The sequence below is a fragment of the Dendropsophus ebraccatus genome, chromosome 4 (assembly GCF_027789765.1).
Source record: "Dendropsophus ebraccatus isolate aDenEbr1 chromosome 4, aDenEbr1.pat, whole genome shotgun sequence".
Lineage (NCBI taxonomy): Eukaryota > Metazoa > Chordata > Amphibia > Anura > Hylidae > Dendropsophus > Dendropsophus ebraccatus.
Window position 1 is genome coordinate 144,544,315 of NC_091457.1, and position 25,078 is coordinate 144,569,392.

The 25,078-nt window shown below is 42.8% G+C and overlaps 1 protein-coding gene across 1 annotated transcript in view; it reads right to left on the bottom strand.

Moving 5' to 3' along the window:
* GRIN2B (glutamate ionotropic receptor NMDA type subunit 2B) overlaps window positions 1-25,078 on the bottom strand; it is a 244,874-nt gene that overhangs the window by 53,261 nt on the left and 166,535 nt on the right. Inside the window, exon 3 of the mRNA XM_069967319.1 lies at window positions 15,789-15,903. Within this exon, the coding sequence (XP_069823420.1) occupies window positions 15,789-15,903 (115 nt within the window). The remainder of the gene's footprint in view (window positions 1-15,788; window positions 15,904-25,078) is intronic.

The following is a 25,078-nucleotide window of genomic DNA, read 5'->3' on the forward strand; positions in this document are numbered from 1 at the left end:
GGCCGGTCTCTGAAAAGATCATCCCGGACGGTACTGCAGTATCGGACGGATGATCTTTAGCCCTGCAGAGTTCTGACGCGGGCGCATCTGTGCACGCCTGCATCGGAACTCACCACAGCACACTATGGAGCTTGTGCCCACAGTCGTCTGCTCCACTGTGTGCACTGACAGGGTTTCTGTGGCCACTATTCAAGAATAGCAGCCGCAGAAAACTGACATATCAGAGAGATCACGGCGGGAGCGTATACTATGTGTATACCCTCCGGCCAGGATCCCATAACCAGCAAAGTCACGTATATTTTCATAATAATCACGCCCGTTGTACAACGGCCGTGGTTTTACGGAGATATACGTTGTGTGAACATAGCCTAAAAGAGGTTTTCTATAGAGATTTTCTCCTGCTCTGGACAGTCCTGACATGGACAGGGGTGGCAGCAGAAAGCACTGTGTCAGATTGGAAAGAATACACCACTTTCTGCATGGCATACAGCAGCTGATAAGTACTGGAAGACTATATTTTTAAGTAGAAGTAAATTACAAATATGTAGAATTTTCTGACACCAGTTGACTTGATTAAAAAAATGCTTAAATTTCCCTTTAAAACTTTAGCAACAACAAAAAAAAAGGATTAAAAACTGTTGCAAAAACTGCAGTGTTTTGAATAAAAAAAAATTGTTAAACTACCCTCCCGAATCTAAACCTACAAATATATTTTTTTCTAAGTGACTACCACTTTAAGATAGTTAAAGGAAAGTTTACGAAGTAAAAAGAATAAACAGAGAGTAAGCGGAAAATACAATCTGCTGGCAGGTAAGGAGGCGGCGGCTGTCAGGGCTCTAAATGGTGTTTCGATGTTCCTGGTGTTATTTTTACTCTTTTAAGCAGTAATCTCCTGAATTATTTACAGCCTCTGAAAGGGCATTTAGTGAATAAAAGCCGAGAGCCAGCTGGATTGTCAAAATGTTGTACGTCTAGCTACATCAGAGGTGTATAATGTCCAAACTGACGCTATAGATATAATAGGTCATAGGCATCAGGCTTCTATAAGGATTAGTAGGGATGCCTGGTTATCCTCCACCAAACTGGGACCAGACATGGAGGTGTATGATAGCAGAGCAATAGAAATCCAGACATAAAATGACATTAGTTATAATTCAGTAGTTAAAGGAGAAGTCCGGCAAAATTTTTTATTAAAGTATTGTATTGCCTCCCCGAAAGTTATACAAATTGCCAATATACACTTATTACGGGAAATGCTAAAGTGCTTTTTTCCCTGCACTTACTACTGCATCAAGGCTTCACTTCCTGGATAACATGGTGATGTCACTTCCTGGATAACATGGTGATGTCACTTCATGGATAACATGGTGATGTCACTTCCTGGATAACATGGTGATGTCACTTCCTGGATAACATGGTGATGTCACTTCCTGGATAACATGGTGATGTCACTTCCTGGATAACATGGTGATGTCACGACCAGACTCCCAGAGCTGTGCGGGCTGTGGCTGCTGGAGAGGATGATGGCAGGAGGACACTGAGGGACACAGGGCACTGGAGGGACACTGAGCATCCCCCTGCCATCATCCTCTCCAGCAGCCACAGCCCGCACAGCTATGGGAGTCAGGTCGTGACATCACTATTTTATTCAGGAAGTGACATCACCATGTTATCCAGGAAGTGACATCACCATGTTATCCAGGAAGTGAAGCCTTGATGCAGTAGTAAGTGCCGGGAAGAAAGCACTTTATAAGCATTTCCTGTAATAAATGTATATTGGTGATTTGTATAACTTCTAGAGGGCAATATAATACTTTAATAAAAATTTTTGACAGACTTTTCCTTTAAAGTGACTGTCCCACCAGGCCCAGGCTGAAGCACTGGAGGCGGGCCGACCCACCCTTAGTGGGAAGAAACCCCAGCCCCTCCATGACGTGACTCCATTAGAACCAATGGAACCAAATCATAGAGGGGCTAGGGTTTCCTCCCACTAAGGGTGGGTCGGCCCGCCTCCAGTGTTTCTGCCTGGGCCTGGTGGGACAGTCACTTTAAGCACAAGCTGGAGTCTCCTCCCTCGTCTATTTTCCAACTAATATGACCTGTTTGATGTACTTGATCTCAATGTAGCTATAATCCAAGGTAAGTTAAAGGGGTTGTCCAGCAAAAACAAAAGCCTTTCAGATCAACTGGTGCCAGAAAGTGGCTGAGATTTATACTTCTATTAAAAAAAAAAATCTCAAGTCTTCCAGTACTTATCAGCTGATGTATGCCCTGCAGGAAGTGGTGTATTCTTTCCAGTCTGGAAAGCAGGAGAGGTTTTCTATGCTACTGCTGTGGACAGTTCCAGAGGTGGCAGTAGAGAGCACTGTGTCAAACTGGAAAGAATACACTATATCCTGCAGGAAGTGATGTATTCAGCAGCTGATAAGTACTGGAAGCTAATAAGTACTGGAAGACTGGAGATTTTTTAATAGACGTAAATTACAAATCTCTGGCACTTTCTAGCATCAGCTGATTTGAAAGAAAAAATATTAGCTGGAGCACCCCTTTAACTAAAGTAAAGAAAAGAGAAATTTCGAGGTCCAGGTGCTTTACAAATTGCATAACTGGTGGTGCTGCAAATTGCATAAATTCAATGAGAGATCGGCTGCAGTAACCCAGCACGGCCACTAAGCACTGTATGGCGCTGTCTGCTTCAATCTCTTTATACTTTATATGCAGGCACCACAGCTCTGGCAATCAACTGATTGTCAGGGTTGTCAGATTCTCATTGACCCAACATTGATGGCCTCCTCTGTAGTTAGAGAGCAGTCCTGGAAAACCCCTTTATTATTATTCTGTCTGGATAAATGTAAAGTTATGCCGATCCTTCTCTCCTGGGTGGCGAAATCTGACACTATAGTGGGGAACACATTGCACTAAGTAGCTAAAGGAGTGATCCAGCACACATGGAAGAAACAATGAATGACCCACTTCAGCCTCAAACGGCCTCTTAGTCATAACATATCTGGGAAGTGGTGTATTCTTTCCAGTCTGACTTAGTGCTCTCTTCTGCCACCTCTGTCCTTGTCAGGAACTGTCAAGAACAGGAGAGATTTTCTATGGGGATTTGCTATTGCTCTGAACAGTTCCTGACATGGACAGAGGTGGCAGCAGAGAGCACTGTGTCAGACTGGAAAGAATACCCCACTTCCTTCAGGACATACAGCAGCTGATAAGTTAAGGTGTCGCTGTCGTTTAAATTTTTTTTTTTTGCAGAAATCAATAGTACAGGTGATTTTAAGAAACGTTGTAATTGGGTTTATTAGCCGAAAAATGCATTTTTATCATGAAAAAGCGGTTTGTAGCTCTCCCCCTGTCTTCATGATTTTCTATGGAGAGGGGAGGGGTGGAGGGAGATGAGGCACCAAAAAAGGACAACAAAGAGTTAATTTACAGCTACATCTCCGGGCTATCTCCTCTGAAGTCAGCACTGACCTCTCTGACGTCTGAATACCGGCTTTCATACAGACTGATGTAAAAGAGTCAAGATTTCCTGATAATGAGCAGTGAATGAGAGAGAGGAAGGAGGGGGGGGGGGGGGGAGATTTTTTTTTTTATTTTTTATTTTACTTTGCAATTTAAACCCTATTCCAGCCAGCAATCCAATAACGTTAACCAGTCTGTAATGAAAGCTCCTGGCACAGCAAGAACAAACCTTAGTATAGTATAGCAGTAAACAGCACTGACCAGGCTTCAGTACCCAAATCTATCAGTGCCAGCCACTCTAAGCAAGATACCCTGTCCACAAGGCAGGCCTCCTATACATAGCCCCATTCACATTACACAATGCAGCCACACAGCTCTTTGTGCAGCCATGTTTCTTTGTAACACGTTTCTCTACTTCCCACATCATGAAACAGTTTTAACTTCACAAACAATAGAGTAAAAGAAACTCTTGTTGGCAACGAACACACATCCACCTGGGGAAGCTTCCTATACTGCAGGTTTTATAGGAACTGCTGCAAACACTACACTGCACACTGTAACTACACTAACACTACAGACTATAACTACACTAACACTGTAACTACACTAACACTACACACTGTAACTACACTAATAATACAGACTATAACTACACTAACACTACACACTGTAACTACACTAACAATACACACTGTAACTACATTTACAACACACACTGTAACTACACTAACAATACAGACTATAACTACACTACACACTAACTACACTAACAATACACACTGTAACTACACTAACACTACACACTGTAACTACACTAAAAATACAGACTGTAACTACACTACACACTGTAACTACACTAATAATACAGACTGTAACTACACTAACATTACACACTGTAACTACACTAACAATACACACTGTAACTACACTACACACTGTAACTACACTAATAATACAGACTGTAACTACACTAACATTACACACTGTAACTACACTAACAATACAGACTGTAACTACACTAACAGTACACACTGTAACTATACTACACTGCAGACTGTAACTACACTGCAAACTGTAACTACACTAACAATACACACTGTAACTACACTAACAATACAAACTGTAACTACACTAACAGTACAGACTGTAACTCCACTACACTGCAACTACACTAACACTGCACACTGTAACTACACTTCACACTGTAACTACACTACACTGTACACTGTAACTACACTAACAATACACACTGTAACTACACTAACAATACAGACTGTAACTACACTAACAATACAGACTGTAACTACACTAACAGTACACACTGTAACTATACTACACTGCAGACTGTAACTACACTGCACACTGTAACTACACTAACAATACACACTGTAACTACACTAACAATACAAACTGTAACTACACTAACAGTACAGACTAACTACACTACACTGCAACTACACTAACACTGCACACTGTAACTGCACTGCACACTGTAACTACACTAACACTACACACTGTAACTACACTAATAATACAGACTATAACTACACTAACACTACACACTCTAACTACACTAACAATACACACTGTAACTACATTTACAACACACACTGTAACTACACTAACAATACAGACTATAACTACACTACACACTAACTACACTAACAATACAGACTGTTATTACACTACACACTGTAACTACACTAACAATACACACTGTAACTACACTAACACTGCACACTGTAACTACACTAAAAATACAGACTGTAACTACACTACACACTGTAACTACACTAACAATACACACTGTAACTACACTACACACTGTAACTACACTAATAATACAGACTGTAACTACACTAACATTACACACTGTAACTACACTAACAATACAGACTGTAACTACACTAACAGTACACACTGTAACTATACTACACTGCAGACTGTAACTACACTGCAAACTGTAACTACACTAACAATACACACTGTAACTACACTAACAATACAAACTGTAACTACACTAACAGTACAGACTGTAACTCCACTACACTGCAACTACACTAACACTGCACACTGTAACTACACTTCACACTGTAACTACACTACACTGTACACTGTAACTACACTAACAATACACACTGTAACTACACTAACAATACAGACTGTAACTACACTAACATTACACACTGTAACTACACTAACAATACAGACTGTAACTACACTAACAGTACACACTGTAACTATACTACACTGCAGACTGTAACTACACTGCACACTGTAACTACACTAACAATACACACTGTAACTACACTAACAATACAAACTGTAACTACACTAACAGTACAGACTAACTACACTACACTGCAACTACACTAACACTGCACACTGTAACTACACTGCACACTGTAACTACACTAACACTGCACACTGTAACTACACTGCACACTGTAACTACACTAACACACTGCACACTGTAACTACACTAACAATACAGACTATAACTACACCAACACTGTAACTACACTAACAATACAGACTGTAACTACACTAACACTGTAACTACACTAACACTGAACACTAACTACACTAAAATTACACACTGTAACTACACTGCACACTATTACTACACTAACAGTACAGACTGTAATTATACTACACTGTAACTACACTAACACTGCACACTGTAACTACACTAACACTGTAACTACACTAACAATACAGACTGTAACTACACTACACTGAACACTGTAACTACACTAAAAATACAGACTAACTACACTACACACTGTAACTACACTAACAATACACACTGTCACCAGCATCATCTTGCATTCGACCACCGTTCACCCCCAGCATTGTGCTTCTATGGGCAGGTGTAGCTGCATGCACCACCTTGTGGGTGTCTTATAGGGCCAGTGCACACCCAATGAATGGTCGTGATTCTAACTAATGCTGGTGTCCTCCAATCCTCTCCCACAATGCTCTGATCCAGGTTAGTCAGGTTATAATGTGAATTGGGGGCTATAATTATAATAGGGGGCTCATGTTATGTCACTGAGGGGGGGGGGGGTCATGTTAGATCAAGGTTGGGGGACTCATGTTATGACAGTTTAGGGCTCATGTAATAGTTCAGGAGTTTATGTTATGTCATGGTTGTGGGCCCCATGTTATAGTTGGGGGGTCATGTTATGCTATAGTTGGGGGTCATATTATGTTATAGTTGGGGGGAGTCACTTTATGTTATAATTGGGGGCTTATGTTAAGTGATAGTTTGGGGTCATGTTATGTTATAGTTGGGGGGCTTATGTTATACCATAGTTGGGGGCCTCGTGTGATGCTGTAGTTGGGGGGTCATGTTATATTATAGTTGGGGGGTCATGTTATGTTATAGTTAAGGGGTCATGTTATGTTATAGTTAAGGGGTCATGTTATGTTATAGTGGTTGGGATCATGTTTTAGTTGGGGGGGTCACGTTATGTTATAGTTGGGAGGCTCATGATATGTTATAGTTGATGGGGTCCTTTTATAGTTGGGGGGCTCATGTTATGTTATAGTTGGGGGGTCACGTAATGTTATAGTTGGGGGCTCATGTTATGGTATACTTGGGGGTTATGTTATAGTTGGGTGGTTATGTTATGTCATAATTGGGGGGGTCATGTTATGTTATAGTTTTTGGGGTCATTTTATAGTTGGGGGGTCATGTTATGTTATAGTTGGGGGGCTTATGTTATGTTATAGTTGGTGGGGTCACGTTGTGTTATAGTTGGGGGGTCATGTTATGTTATAGTTGAGGGGCTCATGTTATGTTATAGTTGGGGGGCTCATGTTATGTTATAGTTGGGGGGCTTATGTTATGTTATAGTTGGGGGTCATATTATGTTATAGTTGGGGGGCTCATGTTATGTTATAGTTGGGGGGTCATGTTATGTTATAGTTGGGGGGCTTATGTTATGTTATAGTTGGGGGGTCATGTTATGTTATAGTTGGGGGGCTCATGTTATGGAATAGTTGGGGGGCTCATGTTATGTTATAGTTGGGGGGGTCACGTTATGTTATAGTTGGGGGTTCATGTTATGTTACAGTTTGGGGGGTTCTATTATTGACTTTATTGCCCCTTGAACTTCCAGATAGACCTCAGAATAATCAGGGTTTGTTTCCCCCTCCCTTGAAGCTGATATAGGGCCACACAAGCCCTGATGGGGAGATGGGCAGGAAGGGTGAGTGATGTGATGTGTCTCCGCAGCTTCTCTTTCAGCCTCACTGATAATGTAATTCGCTGGCTCCTCTCTGTAGATTTGGTGGTAAATTTTGTTCTCCTTGGCTGCGTTTTCAGGAGAGCATTGATGAGTTGTGGAGTTGAGAGACATGCCAGCTTTCTACCACCCACCAGACACATTTCTGTATCTCCCTCCTACTTTAGAATAACAGCACACTATGTTCCCTCAGTCACCAGACTAGGATGCATATTTCATGACATCTATGGGAGCATCTCTATATACTAGAGGAAGTGGTCTCTGATGGAGCTATTCATCTTCATATTCAGGATCCCATGAAAATTGCATCATATTTATCAGGGATTTCAGACATTTAGTATCTTCATACTGTTCCTCTTTAAAGTACTGGATGGTGTGTCTCCATAGTCCCTGTTCAGATTCTATGCAGAACATAAAGTGGTCAATGTATTGTGTACCTACTCTAAACTGGTCACTGGTTGAGAACTTTAGGGGCTGTTTGAGATTGTCTGCCAAAAGCTTGTTTGACTATTTCCAATTTCCTAGGATGTGCATGTCTCCTGAGTTACCCATCGCCAGACTCTGCGTGCCGAAGTCCACCTTCCCAATTCTTCTCTTCCCCAAAATCTAGCATCAGAAATAGTCGGGAGGCCCTTATTCATACGCAATGGTTGGCCGATCTGGCCAAAATCGTCAGGTCCAGCAGACATTAAAGGGGTTATCCAGCGCTACAAAAACATGGCCACTTTCTCCCAGAGACAGCACGTCTCTAGTCTCCAGTTTGGGAGCAGATTTTGTAACTCAGTTCCACTGAAGTGAATGGAGCTTAATTGCAAACTGCACCTGAACTGGAGACAAGAGTGGTGCTGAAGGTGGCCATGTTTTTGTAGCGCTGGATAAACCCTTTAAAGGGGTTATCCAGCGCTACAAAAACATGGCCACTTTTCCCCCTACTGTTGTCTCCAGTTCAGGTGTGGTTTGCAATTAAGCTCTATTTACTTCAATGGAACTGAGTTTCCAACCCCACCAAAACTAGACACAACAGTAGGGGGAAAATGGCCATGTTTTTGTAGCGCTCGATAACCCCTTTAAACTGATGCATATGGCCACCTATAATGAGACAGTAGAAAGGCAATACACATCAAAGACATCAGATATACTGTATAATAAAGAGCAGAAATCCTTAGGGGAGGAATTTACTAAGACTGGAATATCATCCTCGAATATTAACCCCAAACCCTCTGGAGTCCCATTTGGGCATTTTTTGGAGTAAACCCCTTGTCCCCTTTCGACAAACGGTTGCAATATTTTGTAGAGATGGAACTTTATATGCCAGAAGACCAGTCTACATGGACAGTATTATTCTAATGTATAAGACAAAGCCATTGGTCCTGTAAGATCCCTCTAAGCCTGGTCATACACTTGTAATATCTGGTGCTCTAATGTTCTTTCAGCATTTAGCTTTCATTGTGTCGACAGCTCTCTCTCATGACCCTCCACGTCAACATTCGGCAAAGCTTAACGTTCATGTTAGGGGTCAGCTGTAGCCAGACTCTTCTGGCAGTGGCTTATTCCTTTGAGGAAAAGGTAGGTCATGAGGTGAAAATCCAACATGTCAGACCCTTTTCTCCACCAACATCATCATTCAGGAGGCTGTCATACATCTTAGACTAAGGATGATCAACCTTGGGTCTACAATTCCCACCAAAGCTTTAGCTGTCCAGTCATGATGGCAATTGTAATGTTGCAACAGCTGGAGTACAATGGACACCTTAAGAGTGTCCATACATGTATGGACATTAGTGTGAATTATGCATTATACCATTCATGATCAGCGCTCCACTTTTGTTCAAAGAGGCAAAAAAAGATCAAGTGCTGAAGAATCTGCTTGGAGTCATATGATGCATCACTGCTACACCAACTTCTCCAAATCTGTTGTAAAAAATACAATTGTCATGGCTGTCAGGGCTTCCAGGGAGTTGTAGTTTTGCAACAGCCAGAAAGCAACAGGTTGGAGATCGACTGTATATGATAAGCGGAAAACCAGCTTTCTGTACACTGAATACCCAACTCATATATTGTTGGCTGTTCTGCTGGAAAAAAAATAACAGCTGGAATATCCTCAGAAAAAACAGACTTTGTATGTGACAGTTACATTTCACACTGCCATATACATCATGTTTTCACATCACCGTTACAAGGACAACGCCGTTCAGCATGTAAAAGCAACCGAGCAAGGTCTTATGGGATTGAAGTCCTGTTATGCGACTCGGAATGATCTGATCGAGCATTAAGAGCCGTCAATTAAAGGCTTTTCAGAGTGTCAATCCTGATGACTGCCAATTGGCAAGACTAATCCGATAAAAAACAGGCCTGTGAGTTACTAAGAGCACATATGCAAGCTGGGAATCGTGCCAAGCGCGCGAGAGAGAAAGAAAGAACGGAAAGTGCAGAAAAGAGAATAAAAAGGTGGGTGTGGAGAAGCAGGAAGAGAAGTGGGGGCTGTAGTTTTAGGAAGGCCATAATACTAACTAAAGGGAATGACAAGAAATACAAGAGAAGGTAGATTGGGGTTAAAGGAATAACATCCGCATCCCTCTCTGTCATTGCTCTGGACCAGATGCGAATTAGATTTCAGCAGCTATAGTGCCGAAGACTTGCAAAAAAAAAAAAAATGGGCAGAGCATTAGCATAAAGGAGCAATGCAATCTGGAGAAATAGGGCAATCTACAGATATTTGCATTTCAAAGGAAATGAAAATAGTGCGGGCTATAAGGTCGGCCACGCGAGCTACTCTAGGAAGTTACTATTGTAGAAGATAGAGCTAGAATGAAGGCCTTGTCGGAAAATGACGGTATCATCATAAGGCTCTTGAGTGAGTATCATTGGGAAGTGACCCCGCATTGACTCCAGAAGCAGTGACGTAGCCGCTTCGAGCACCCTGCTACCTGTGCTAGACCTGAATGCGCTATGTCTCCCCAAGCCTGATACATTACCCTCAGACTCATTTACATTTTAATATTTCATTTGGTTTGGAAATGATTAGTTTTACATGCGCCACCTAAAAACCGACAGAACCGGCGGATTATTATATTCCCGGACTTCAAAGGGGTTGTACACATTTCTGATCAGTGGTTCCAGTGCATGTTCAGTACTTTGGAAGCACATAGGAAAATACTGCTTGTAATAAGGTAGAGGTCTTTCTGACACTTAAAGGGGTATTACCATCAAAAGAAAGCAATTTTGCTAATTATTTTCTTTTTTTTAAAGCGAATGTACCAGCATCTTTACATCAATAGACTGGCACCAGCACAGGGATGCCAGTGTCGCGGTCCTTTTTTTGAACCATGAACCGGTCCCTGCACATGGCGCCGATTTATTCCCAGTCACAGGCCCGGACTGAAGCACTAGAGGCGGACCCGCCGGCCCCAGTGGGAGGAAACCCCCTCCCCTGTGTGACATGGCTCCATTAGAATGAATGGAGCTGTGTCACAGAGGGGGGGAAGGTTGTCCCACTGGGCGTTGGTGGGCCCACCTCCAGTGCTTTAGGCCTAAATCGGCGCTGTGAGTGGGAACCAGGCTGTGGTTCAAAAAAAGGACCGCAGCATCGGCATCCAGGAAACGGTATCTGTCTGTTGAGGTTAAGATTTAAAAGCGATGTACCTGCTGGTACATTCTCTTTAAGTTTGTCCCTCTTGTCTCTCTGTCATGTTGACAGCAGTTGCCTTGGATCCTGATCACCGCTATCAGCTATGATAGTGGTGGCCAGGCAGTGACAGGACTGGTGGTCGGCACCTGGTATGTATGTTTTTACTTACCTCATGTCTTCCTCTGACATCCCACAGATCTTCAAGGCTTGGACTGTCCCTGGAGACATGTGTAATGCCAGAGGGAGTATCACGCTTGGCGCCATTTAGTCACAATGTACAAATATATGAATGGACAGTACAGAGATCTTTGTAGTGATCTTTTACTCCTAGGTCTGTAACCATGACATGGGGGCATCCTCTATGTCTAGAGGAAAGAAGGTTTCACCATCAGCACAGACGCGGATTCTTTACTGTAAGAGCAGTGAGACTATGGAATTCCATGCCACATGATGTTGTCACGGCTGATTCATTAAATAAGTTAAAGGGGCCTGAAAGCTTTTCTTGATAAAAATAAAGGGGGAGATCTATAAAAAATGGTGTAAAATAGAATTGTCTTAGTTGCCCCTAGCAACCAATCAGATAAACTTTTCATTTCCCAAAGAGTCTGTGAGGAATGAAAGGTGGAATCTGATTGGTTGCTAGGGGCAACTGAGCCAGTCTATAAATCTCCCACAAAATTACAAGTTTTGGGCACTAAATTTTTGGTGATAGGACGGTGATCCAGTGATTAGTCCGATTGCCTGTTTTTCTCCCTGTGATGGGGCAATTGGCATCTGCCTCATAGGGGGTTTTGCCTTCCTCTGGATCAACACAGTAGGGTTTCTGTAGGTTAACCTTGATGGACTCTAGTCTTTTTTCAACTATGTTACTATGTAATGCTGAGCAGTGATTGGTTGCTGTGGTCAGTTTACAGTTTTACACAGTTTGATAAATCTGGGCAAATGTCGTGACACTGGCCAGTATCTGGAGAGTGTGTGTGATGGGGCACACAAGGTGGTGTGTTGTGTTTAATATAACATCCCGAGAAGATGGATATGCAAAGCAGCCTCACTGCTGCCACCAATGGCTGTGTTAGGAAATGCAGGGCTGCACAAGCCCTGATCTTGACACAATTACATATCGCTAGCACTGCTGCATTCAGATACTGAGCCTCCCCAGTGTTTATTATAATGCATGTTAGTATTAGAATTAAATAGCTGTCAGTGTAAGGAGCCCTGCTGTTGTGACACAATGTGGCGCAGAGCAAGTCTAATGTCTATTCTAATGCTAACATGCATAAGAATAGGTCAAAGGGATACTAGACTCTGCCATAAAGGTGCATAACTTAAAGGGGTTATCTAGCGAAAATCTTTTTCTTTCAAATCAACTGGTGTCAGAAAGTTATATAGATTTGTAATGTACTTTTATTTAAAAATCTCAAGTCTTCCAGTACTAATCAGCTGCTGTATGTCCTGCAGGAAGTGGTGTATTCTTTTCAGTTTGACACAGCGCTCTCTGCTGACATCTCTGTCCAAGACAGGAACTGTGCAGAGCAGGATGGGTTTTCTATGGGAATTTGGACAGTTCCTGTCTCAGACAGAGATGTCAGCAGAGAGTACTGTGTCAGACTGAAAAGAATACACCACTTCCTGCAAGACATGCAGAAGCTGATAAGTACTATAAGACTTGAGATTTTTAAATAAAAGCAATTTACAAACCCATATAACTTTCTAAAACCAGTTGATTTGAAAGGAAAAAATGTTCACTGGATAACCCCTTTAAAAACCATTTCTGCTCCACTTTGAATTCTAGGAAAAATAGATATGCAAAATAGCTTTCATGCCACTTAGCCACCACTTTCCCTAAGTGGTATCCTTTCTTCTTCTCATGCGTTAGACATCAGCGGAGCCTCAGTATCTGCATGCAGCAGCACTAGTGATATGCAACTGTGCTTGAGAAGCTTGAGCAGCCCTGCAGTCCCCGACACAATCATTGTTGGCAGCAGGGAGGCCTTATTTTTAACAATATACATTTTAGCAGTGACCAATAAGTAGCACAGCCAATAATACATGTGGTAAAGACTGCATGTCATAAATACTGAACAGATCAGAAGAATAAGAATTCAGCAAGGTGACGATGCATAAGCGATGATCTGATCTACAAGATCTCAATAAAGAAAAACATATAATAAAACAGCTATCATCACTGTAAAACAAGAAGAGAGCAACTTCTGTCTAGATGCTTAAACCTGTAAAGCAACCTGAGCTTCACGGCGTCTTCTTTCTTCTTCCTTCCTTATCTCCTTTCCTGCTGTCCTCTTTAATCACCCTCTCTCTTGTCTGAACTATATGAGCCTGTGCCGATGACAGGAGAGCTCCTCTGTGATGGACACTTTAAAGAGATGCAATAAACAGATGCAGGAGTATTTGGGTCAGGCTTCTTGAGAGAACGTGAGCCGAGAAACAGACTTGTGCTGAACAAAACCAGATTGCCAGGCTATATAAAGTAGTTCAGCAGTCTCCGGGAGCAATCCCATTTTAAGGGTAACGTGTAGCGGCCATCTTTAGACAAGCGTTAGTCCATTTTTAAGGAATGATGGGCTTCTCTAACGTCTGATCAAATGTAAGACCAAAACCAACCCCAGATTTCCTCTCCTAGGTCCTTTCCAGTTATAATGGCCTACAATAATGCAAGTCCTGGATTATTAACACACACAATGGGTCAGCTATGGACCCAATGATGCATTATTACCTATATATCTATAAGAAATTCTCAGGAGCTTTACGATTGGTTGAAGCCATTGGTTAAAGCCATACCTAACAAAAGTTAGGCCTCATTCACACGATCCGTGCCATGATCTGTGCCATCAGGACTGGAGGAGGATGGCGGCACAGATCCCACAATAGAAGTGCAGCCAACCTGCAGCAGAGATGACAGGAGGGCAGAAGACAGGAGAGCAGAAGACAACTACTCGCCTACTCCCCCCATGCTGGCTGGCTCACATGTTCAGCAGCACGGAGGGAGTGGAAGAGTAGTTGTCTTCTGCGCTCTTGTCATCTCTGCTGCCGGGTGGTGGTGGGTATCAGTGTCGTGATCCACACTAGGACATGTCTGTTTTTTTTGCAGTGGGGGTCACGGCACGGATTGTGGATGGCTGCATTCATTTGAATGGTTCCTAAAATTATGGACAATTTTACGGGACAAGTAAATGCAGCCTTATAGAATGCAAAATGGGAATATTTACGCCCCATCACCAGAAACACTCAGGAACATCTCAAAAGTTTGGAAATGCCCCCAAATGCCCAATGTGGACAGCGTTTGCATAAATTCTTCCCCTTTTGTGGTCTGGTTTATGGAATTGTCCCACCAAAACCTGATACTGTTGGCAATTTTGAATGTATGACATGACAAAAAGTAACATATTTAAAGGAGTTTTCTGATTACAAAAAAAAAAAATATGGGGCAGGGATTAGGAGAGAAAATAAAGACAATGGCATCCTGTACACTCTGAGGGGGTGCCTGTAGGAAATTATGGACAATGGCGCCAAGCAATGGGAACTGCATGTGACGTGATTGGCCCAAGGAGCACAGAACTAAAGGCTTGCGTTGAGCAGGCTTGCCGAACTGTTCAGTTTCTGAATCTGAACACTCGATATTTGACTCCTGGTGGCTGGAGAAGTTGGATGCCACCCTGGGGCTGCAAGGAAAACATAGATACCGCTTATGGCTTTATCCATGTTTTCCAGGACTCCTGAAGACAGCATGCAACTTCTCCAGACACCGGGAGTCAAATGTTGAACATTAAGGTTTCATAGAACGTTGCCGAACAGTTCAGCAAGTCCGCTCGATGCTACTAACACTACAAGAGCTGATTATCTTCTGAATGAGTGTTCCTTGAAACGATTATTCCCATAAATCGGCCCATGTAAATGGGCCAGTGATTAGCTGATGAACCAAAGTGTGCTCATTCGCTAGCTGATGGGCAGCTTTTGTGCAGCCAATAAGGCCATAGTTATCAGTAGCACATAGCCCTATTCAAACGATCATTCACATGGTATGGCCACATGACTGATTAAGCCTTGTGATCACTGAAATAGGTGCTTGATATTAGTAGGCCACTGGTTTGTCAAAAAGGGTCTTGAGCTGAGAGTTTCCTCTTAGTATGACCAAACTCGGACTGGTGCTTGGAGAGAACAACAGAAAACTGGCAAAATAATAAACTATACGTGGGATCAGATCAAATACTTCAGGTGATGGCCACACTACGTCCCAGGTCTAGTAAACATATACACAATTTTTTGGATATTAGGGCAAAAACAGGGACCTCTTTCCCATGTCCCTAGTCTTGCCCTAACAGGCAAAATATTTTGTATACATGTATAAAATAGACTATGCAGTAACCTAGGTCAAAACCGGCCAATGCCAGAACGTCACAAAAAGTATTTTTCAGAAAACCTACCCTTTCCCACTTTCGTTCCTGGTTGAGAAGAATAATAACCAACTTCGGATGCATCTGGTATCCATCTTCACTGAACGAGAGGTTCCGTCCTTCAAACGTTACATTAATTAGGTACCTAAAAAGAATTACAAAAACAGAAAAAATGTCACTAGGGCTAAAACATACTTCTACGATAAAGAGAACCGAAAAGAATTGAGTGCCCAAGCAGATCTTACGAGGCGACTGTGTAATTTCATCTTTTATGTCTATTTGGTCCTGAGCTGTAATCTGAGAATATCTTCTATAATTAAGTTATTGTATTGTGGGAAATTACACTTTATAAGATGCCACACACCATTAAGATGCTTTTCTGTTCCTTGAACGGATATATTACATAGGATTAAATCATTTTGCTACAAATACAGTGTAAAAGATACCCTGCGCTAGAAGAAATTCCGACCATAAAGAAAGCAATAATAACAAGCTATAAGATGTAATGTATAACACTTACTGTGTACCTTAATGAAAACTAAACTCATGATTGATTTTATATCTGCAATCTATTGGGGTCCTCAGGAAACCCGGGGGATGATGTCATCAGGGTCTTAGTGGTACAGAATGGCACAGTTCCTACGCTAGACAAGAGGCAATTGAACTGATTGTCATTGAATGACCGAACTGGTTGTTACCAACCTGCAAAACCTGTCCTGTATTAGTGTCAGACTGGCCCGCCGGAGCACCAAAGGATCATCAGGTGGGCCCTTAGCTCAGAACCTGCAGTAACACTGATGGACATCATTTCTCACTGGTTCTTCATTGGTGGGCCCCCAGGATTATTTCCTCTGGTGGTATCCAGATACCCCAGTCCGACACTGCCCAGTATAGTATGGCCAATGCTTGACCAATAACTTTTTGGCCCGTGGTGGTGACTCTTTTTTCCCAAATGAATTTCAGTCTTGTCCACGGACTATGTATGATATCGTTGCCTAACTAATTCAAGTGACTGAACCAAGGCTACAACACCAGACCAAGCCTATAATCAAGCAGCACTCTTTTCTAACCCTGGGCAACTCTTTAAAGAAGTTTATCCATAAAGTGCACTTATTAGAGATGAGAGCGCATGCTCTATCGAGTATAGTACTGGCTTGAGTACCGCATGCTGCTCGGGTGCTGAGTAGCCCTTCGACAAGCTTTAAGGCTGTGAAGATGCATAATGCATTTCCACAGCCTTAAAGTGTCTCGTCATGATCACCCGCAAGATCATCTGCTAATCTGGAAAGTCGGGTGTCCGTGGATACGGAGATGCAATCAGATGATAATCAGATCAGAAGCATGGTAGGATAGGTGATGAATGTTTGTGCAGTGGGGTCCGGTAAACCGCCGCCAGTCACGAGAACTGGGGTCCTGTGCCCCCTATTTAACTCTATGGACTAGAGTAAGGGTCCTATTAGACAAATTTATTTTTTACTTTTGCCGATTAATGATAAACAATTGCAAATGAGAGTTTTGGGGGACGACCTGAAATAGTTCACCATAACACACAGAATGATAGTCGATACTAAGATTATTTACTTCTTCTGATTCCTGCCAAATAAGGCAGGATGTGTACATACACGGAACAACGATTACCAATGATTTTCGGGTCAGCTTAAAAGAAACGATCAACGACACAAGAACAATGTTTCGATAATGGTTATGGTCCCATGTGACAGGGCCGTAAAGATAGTCAACTACAGTCTTTAGATATTTTCAGCTGGGATATACAAAGGAATATAGCAGCAGCACGCATGTTCCGACCACTGCTCCATTCAACGGAGGGGGGCGGGGGCACATGGGACCATTGTTCTCAAAATTGTTAGGGAACCCAGGAACCAGGCCATTCTTGTGGATAGATAATAGATAGGGCATACCTATTCAAGAAAATATAAAAGAGATTCTTGAAGACCATCTATGTAGCATCTTTATAGTTACATTACTGCTAGTATATATATATATATATATATATATATATATATATATATATATATATATATATAAAATCTGTATTATAATGTTAGTATAATAGATTTTTGGAACCACTGTTTTCCATATCTGACAAGTTTTTACCAAAAGCTACTAGAAGATAAATGGAGATCAATGGAGGATGGAAGTGTTGTTTACACTCAGTAATTCTATTTGTGACGCTAAAGATGAAGCCGCTTGAGGACAACCTCCCGAGTTCAACATTTCCAGCATCTGTAATCCTGAAATCACACATATAAGTTGCAGCCATTTATACAATGAGTCCCATGGGGCCGGCTTCATTAGTCGCAGTTGCTTATAAGGGTGAAGAGGGATGATTACTTTACAATAAAGGAAACAGTAAATGGGATACTGTGCCGCTCAGCATCTTATGTTGTGAAAGTCAATGTCTCGCACTTATTTCTCAGTGTGTCAAGTCTCAAAGGGGTTAAAATACATGAATTATTCCTCTATATAAGGAAGGGTTCATCTTTATAGCATGCAAATCATAGGAGGTCACTCAACAGCCCACTGAGTGGCCGACTTAGTCCCAGCCCCGAACTGTTCTGGAAAGGGGGCGGCATCACTACAACTCTAAGAAGTAGTGACTGATAACCCGTCCTGAGGATAGCTAATCAGTCTGTTTTGTCTGGAAAACCCCTTTAGATAATTACTATAGGGCAGATTTACATCGTTTAAATATCAGACAGTTTTTCATTTTTTTTTTATTTTTTCAAAAATATTTTATTGCATTTCATTGCCTTATGAAATCCAATAAAATATAAAAAAAAAACTGAAAAACTGTCTAATACATAGACAATGTAAATGTAGACTACACAGTGTAAAAATGCACCAAATTTATCATAGAGGCTGTTAAAAATATCTAGTATCGTCTTGTCTACGGGAGCCTAAGCCTTCAATATAACCTTTGGCTGAACAGTCTTTTTGCTGACCGCCATCTCCCCTGTTCTTCTCATACACCTGAACATTCAGCACATATTTAATATAGTTAATACAGTTCACAACAAACTGCTTGTCAGAGTCATCCAATATTAGCCAGCTCCTTATATCCACTAGAAGGTGCAATGGACATGGTGGGACGAGACGTACTGACGAACGAGCAAGAAAAAGTAGCTCAGGTGCCTTGACTACTATTAAGCATAATCTCACAGCAGAACAGCAAGAGATCTAAAGGGCCTTTTACATGGGTCGAATATCAGCCCTTATAAAGGTGACAGCGATCAGTTGTGGAGGCGGAAGAGGCCCAATCCTTGGCTGATCACATTTTTTGAATGGCATCAAAATTTCCCACTATCGGCCGCACATGTTCCTGTGTAAATAGAAGATGTGTTGCCAATAGCAATGGGAAGTCAGAGAGCAGGATGAGAGAGACGGAGAGCAGGATGAGAGAGAAAGAGAGAAGGATAAGAGAGCCAGAGAGAATGATGAGAGAGACGGAAAGCAGAATGAGAGAACCAGAGAAAAGGATAAGAGAGCCAGAGAGAAGGATGAGAGAGCCGGAGAGCAGGAGGAGAGAGACGGGGAGAAGGATAGGAGAGCCAGAGAGAAGGATGAGAGAGTCGGAGAGCAGGAGGAGAGAGCCAGAGAGAAAAATGAGAGAGCCAGAGAGAAGGATGAGAGAGTCGGAGAGCAGGAGGAGAGAGACGGGGAGAAGGATAGGAGAGCCAGAGAGAAGGATGAGAGAGTCGGAGAGCAGGAGGAGAGAGCCAGAGAGAAAAATGAGAGAGCCAGAGAGAAGGATGAGAGAGTCGGAGAGCAGGAGGAGAGAGCCAGAGAGAAAAATGAGAGAGCCAGAGAGAAGGATGAGAGAGTTGGAGAGCAGGAGGAGAGAGACGGAGAGAAGGATAAGAGAGCCAGAGAGAAGGATGAGAGAGCCGGAGAGCAGGAGGAGAAAGACGGAGAGAAGGATAGGAGAGCCAGAGAGAAGGATGAGAGAGTCGGATAGCAGGATAAGAGAGCCAGAGAGCAAAATGAGAGAGCCAGAGAGAAGGATGAGAGAGACGGAGAGCAGGATGTGAGAGACGGAGAGAAACATAAGAGAGCCAGAGAGAAGGATGAGAGAGCCGGACAGAAGGATGAGAGAGCCAGAGAAAAGGATGAGTGAGCCGGAGAGCAGGATGAGAGAGCCAGAGAGAAGGATGACAGAGTCGGAGAGCAGGATGAGAGAGCCGGAGAGCAGGATGAGAGAGCCAGAGAGAAGGATGAGAGAGCCGGAGAGAAAAATGAGTGAGCTGGAGAGCAGGATGAGAGAGCCGGAGAGTGAGATGCAAGATCACACAGCAGCACGGATGAGCGCTGATCAGCACTTATTTGCGTCCTTGCACAGCCCCATGTCCGGCCGTTTAAAAGGGCCCTTACATAGGACAACTGACTGACTGCTGCGCGTTTTGGACATTTCCTGGCCTCTTCCCACAAAGCCCATTGTATTTCCATCTAAGCCAAACATTGAAGAAGTCCCATTTGTTAAAGTGTCTACTACCCAAGTCATGGCATATGTAATTTACACTACTGTCGTGTGACCCTTACAGAATGACAAGGATAGCAGGTTTACTACTAGCAATGTTTTATTGTTTTTTCTTGTTTTGCAATTTAAAAAATACATAAAAATAAGTTTCTTTACTATAAAGATTTATCAAATTCCATTTTTTTGGTGGATACCCAAACTGTAACCAGCGCACTTGACGCCTTATTGGTTGTTACCACATCCTCCAGAATATCCTAGCGTTAGGCCATCACTTTCAATGGGAAAAACCCTTTAATAGAACCCTTTTTATATTATGTGACACATGGGACAATAGCCAGTTTATGTCTCTTTATATACCCTAGGACGCACTTGCTTTGGCAGCTGGGGACTTGAATTGAGTGCTGGTACTAAGGACCAATATAGTCCATTCTTTCCTTTCTTTCCTACGCTTGGTGTTCGTCAATTGTGTGTTGAGTGAATGTATAGACAGGCAGCCTTATCTTTATACAGTATTTATCAGTGATAAAGAGGAGCTCCAGGATCCCCTATTGAGACTCATTTGCCTCAGTACATTTGTGACAATTACCTTACAATCTTTTTCTCGCTGGTAGATTAGTTGCTGTTAGTTCATAATTATTCTGCTCTTGCTGTAATTGAAATCAGCAATTCATGTACTGTCATTCTGCGCTGGGCTGGTGCTTATACATAGCAGCCAATCAGAGCAGGCAGAGCTACAGTGGAAAAATCTAGAAAGGTTCACAACAGTGGCCTGGGGTTGATAGCAGTCCTCCTACTCCCACACTAGACAATGCAGCTGAGCTGTAATGCACATTGGCTTTAAAGGGGTTGTCCAGCGAAAATCTTTTTCTTTCAAATCAACTGGTGTCAGAAAGTTATACAGATTTTTAATATGCTTCTATTAAAAAATCTCCAGTCTTACCATACTTATCAGCTGCTTTATGTCATGCAGGAAATGTTGCTTTATTTTCAGTCTGACACAGTGCTCTCTGCTGACATCTCTGGCCGAGACAGGAACTGTCATTCAGAGTACAGAATTAGCGCGGATAAAATCCGGCGGATTCTGTTGCTCGTACGCGCTCATGGCTACGCGCCTTTCCGCCGGCTCCATAGACACCATTTTGTGGGCCTGCAGATTCCGCTATCCGCCGAAAAAAATGACGTGTCAATTCTTTCGGCGGAGTGCGGAATCCGCCGGTGGATGGAATGGTGTCTATGGCATGGGCAGAGAGGCGCGCGGCCCTCAGCGCGTACGAGCAACGGAATCCGCCGGATTTTATCCACACGAATTTCGTAGTCTGAGCCCTCTCTATGAGAGGTTTTCTATGAGGATTAATAGAAAACCAGACAGAGTTCCTGTCTCGGCCAGAGATGTCAGCAGAGAGCACTGTGTCAGACTGAAAATAAAACATTTCCTGCATGACATACAGCAGCTAATAAGTACTGGAAGACTTGAGATTTTTTAATCAAAGTAAATTACAAATCTATATAACTTTCTGACACTGGTTGATTTTAAAGAAAAAGATTTCCGCTGGACAACCCCTTTAAAGGGGTTACCCAGGATTAGAAAAAGCATAGCTGCTCTCTTGCAAAAACAGCGCCACCCCTGTCGTCAGGTTGTGTGCGGTATTGTATTGCAACTCCATTCACATCAATGGAACTATGATGCAAAACTACAACTCTTTTAGATGCAAAAGTGGCCATGTTTTTTTTTTTTAAACCTGGAAAACCCGTTTAATTCTTATTTTTTGTAAACCTTAGACATGAGTGAATCTCGAGGCATGTTATTTTTCTAGCCAAAATTTTGCTCTGTACCGACAATGGGCAAGTACCCCAAAACAGCTGTCTATGGATGGCTGTCTGTCCTGACTAAGATCCTTAGTCATTAAAGGGTATTCACACGTGGACATCTATGTGATATGCCATAAATGTCAGAGATGAGGGTCCTGCCTTAGTCACTGACTGGTTGAGTGTGACATCCATCAGCCAGATTGTGACATTGCAGGAGGGAGAACAGGAGGATGTCGGCAGGGGTCTGGGAGAGAGATGTGGCACTGTAGGGGCACGGGGAGTGGTAAGTATACTAGGTTTATTATGATCGCTCCACCCTTGCCTGCACCGTATTTTTTTCCCCCCCAGAGTTCAACTTTAAGAGCTCAAAAGACAGCCAAATCATGTTGGGATATTGCACTGTTTAACTACATACGGGATATGCCATAGATGTTTGTCTTGTTTACAGCTGCTGGAGGTGGTCAGAAAGCAGAAACCTGCCATAGAGATTAAAGGGGTTAAAAACACAGCAGCTCTCTACCCAAACAGCACCACACCTGTCCCCAGGCCATGTATGGTATTACAACTGGGCTCTATACACTTAATAAAACTGAGCTGCAATACCACCACACAAACTGAGGACAAGAGTGGAGCTGTTTCTAGAGTAAACAATGTGTCATGATGCACTAGTAGATGTTTCCATAATTCAGGTGCTTACAGTACTATATTGTTTCCACAACACCCTTTAATGTCTGTGGGAGTTATGTAAACTGCATATAACAGCTGCTTTGGAGGTTCTGGCTTCTTGCCCACCTTCATTGCCTGTAAACAAGACAGAAGAACTAAAATCTCAAAATCAGAGGTCTCAGAGGTGGACATTACTGACATATCCTGTGGGAATAACCCTTTAAAGCAGGGATGGGAAACCTTCAGCCCTCCAGCTGTTGCAAAACTACAATTCCCATCATGCCTGGACAGCCGAAGCTAAAGCTTCGGCTGTCCAGGCATGATGGGAATTGTAGTTTTTAACAGCTGGACTGCCGAAGGTTCCCCATCCCTGCTTTAAAGGGTCAGATGTCAGCTACTTCCAATAGATGGCGCTAAAGAGATATTTCTCTTCCTTTTAGAGGAGGGCTCATTTGCATATTTTTCCCATATACCATTGCCAATAAGACTCCATACACAGCTGGTCTCCTCAAGGAGTGTTAGTACCCCCGTCCATAAACATACTGCCATATCAAATGCATTCAAAAATAAATGTCATTTTTACACTGATCTTTTGCCATATAATAAAACAGTAGCCATTCTCTATATAGTGGATTATTTAGTGAAGTGTTTACACTGAGCTGTAATAAAAGTATAAACGTGACAGGGAACAATGACATGTGACGCATCTGTATTCACCGTAACATTACAGCATCTTACAGGGCCCCAAATCCCGTCCTCCTTATACCTTAAAAGGTTAACAATTTAAAGAGAGTGTAATTTCAGAAGCATAAAGGATAGAGTTGCCATGGAAACATCAACCCACGGAGGGCGAGATGCAGAACGCAGGAAGACGAGAAGAATGAGGATGCAAGAATGTTGCCCGTGGATGTCACGGTCCAGTGATCAAACTGAGATTTCTCAGATTTAGAAGTTCTGTTTCATAATACATACCTGCATACGTGTGAAAACGCTGGCTTCCTATGACGCTGTGTTACTGCTCACTGTGTCTGTGATCTGACGACTATTATATACCGTGATACCGATAGATAACACAATACGTGTGCATAGTGCATGAGCCCATTACTCTTAGGCCCCGTTCCCACTGAGCAAAGCTAGCGGAATTCCGCGACGGAATTGTCCGCCGTGGAATGCCGTTAGCCTCCCGCTCATAATGGGAGTCTATGGGAGGCGCGCGCTGCTGCTCTGTACGCGCTGAAGAATGAACATGTTTATTCTTCAGCGCGGACAGGGCAGGAGCGCGCGCCTCCCATAGAGTCCCATTATGAGCGGGAGGCTAACGGCATTCCGCGGCGGACGATACCGTCGCGGAATTCCGCTACCTTTGCTCAGTGGGAACGGAGCCTTAGGGTGTGTTTACACAGAAAGATTTATCTGACAGATTTTGGAAGCCAAAGCCAGGAATGGATTTAAAAAGAGGATAGATCCCAGTCTTTCCTTTATGACCTGATCCCTGTTTATACTCTGCTCCTGGTTTTGGCTTCAAAGATCTGTCAGATAAATCTGTCTGTGTAAACGCACCATTACTCTTACTACCCTTCTGTCATATCATATTCCAGCATTGTATACTATTATCTTCAGAAAATTTTACCTCATGGAAAATCATTAAAGTGAATGTAACCAACACATAAAAAGGTTCATATGATCTCATGGGCACTGCCGCACAGACTCTGATGGTGCCCTCCATTTTTTGAACCGCCTCCTGGTTCCTGAGATCTGCAAAATATGCAAATAAAGCCCTGGAGGTGGGCCCAGCACCCCCTGTGCACTGATGTCTCCTCCCCTGGATGATGCACGCCTTCTGCACTCCTCTGCCCTGCCTCCTGTATGCCTATGAGCTTCATCGTCAGAGAGGGGTATAAGTCCTACTCCCCAGGCTCTAATGTCGTGTCCCACTGTGGGTGTTCCTATCCATACACCCTTCATAAAAGTCTGTACTTGTCTGTGATTTTGCTATAGCTGTTGTATTACTGAAGATAACCACTAGATGTCGCTATAGTGTGTAACTAAGGTCTAGAAACTGCACAGCTGAAGTAAACTAAAGGGATATTGTTTGTGTATGTATCAGATTCTGTTGTCCAGTAGGATTTCTCCTTTCTTCTGCCCTATTCTCTCTTTTCTATCCCGTTTCCCTATTGCACTCTTTCCACCCAACCACAACACAGCACACGCGCTGGTTAGAAAGTTAGTCCCTTGGGTGAGGGGGAGTCTTAGCTGAGCTTTGGAGGAGAAAGGACGCAGCTCAGATAGCTCTTCTCAGTGGTCCTACCTGGGCCCTGGCCCCCTGCCAGGTTCCCTCTACAAGTTAGTT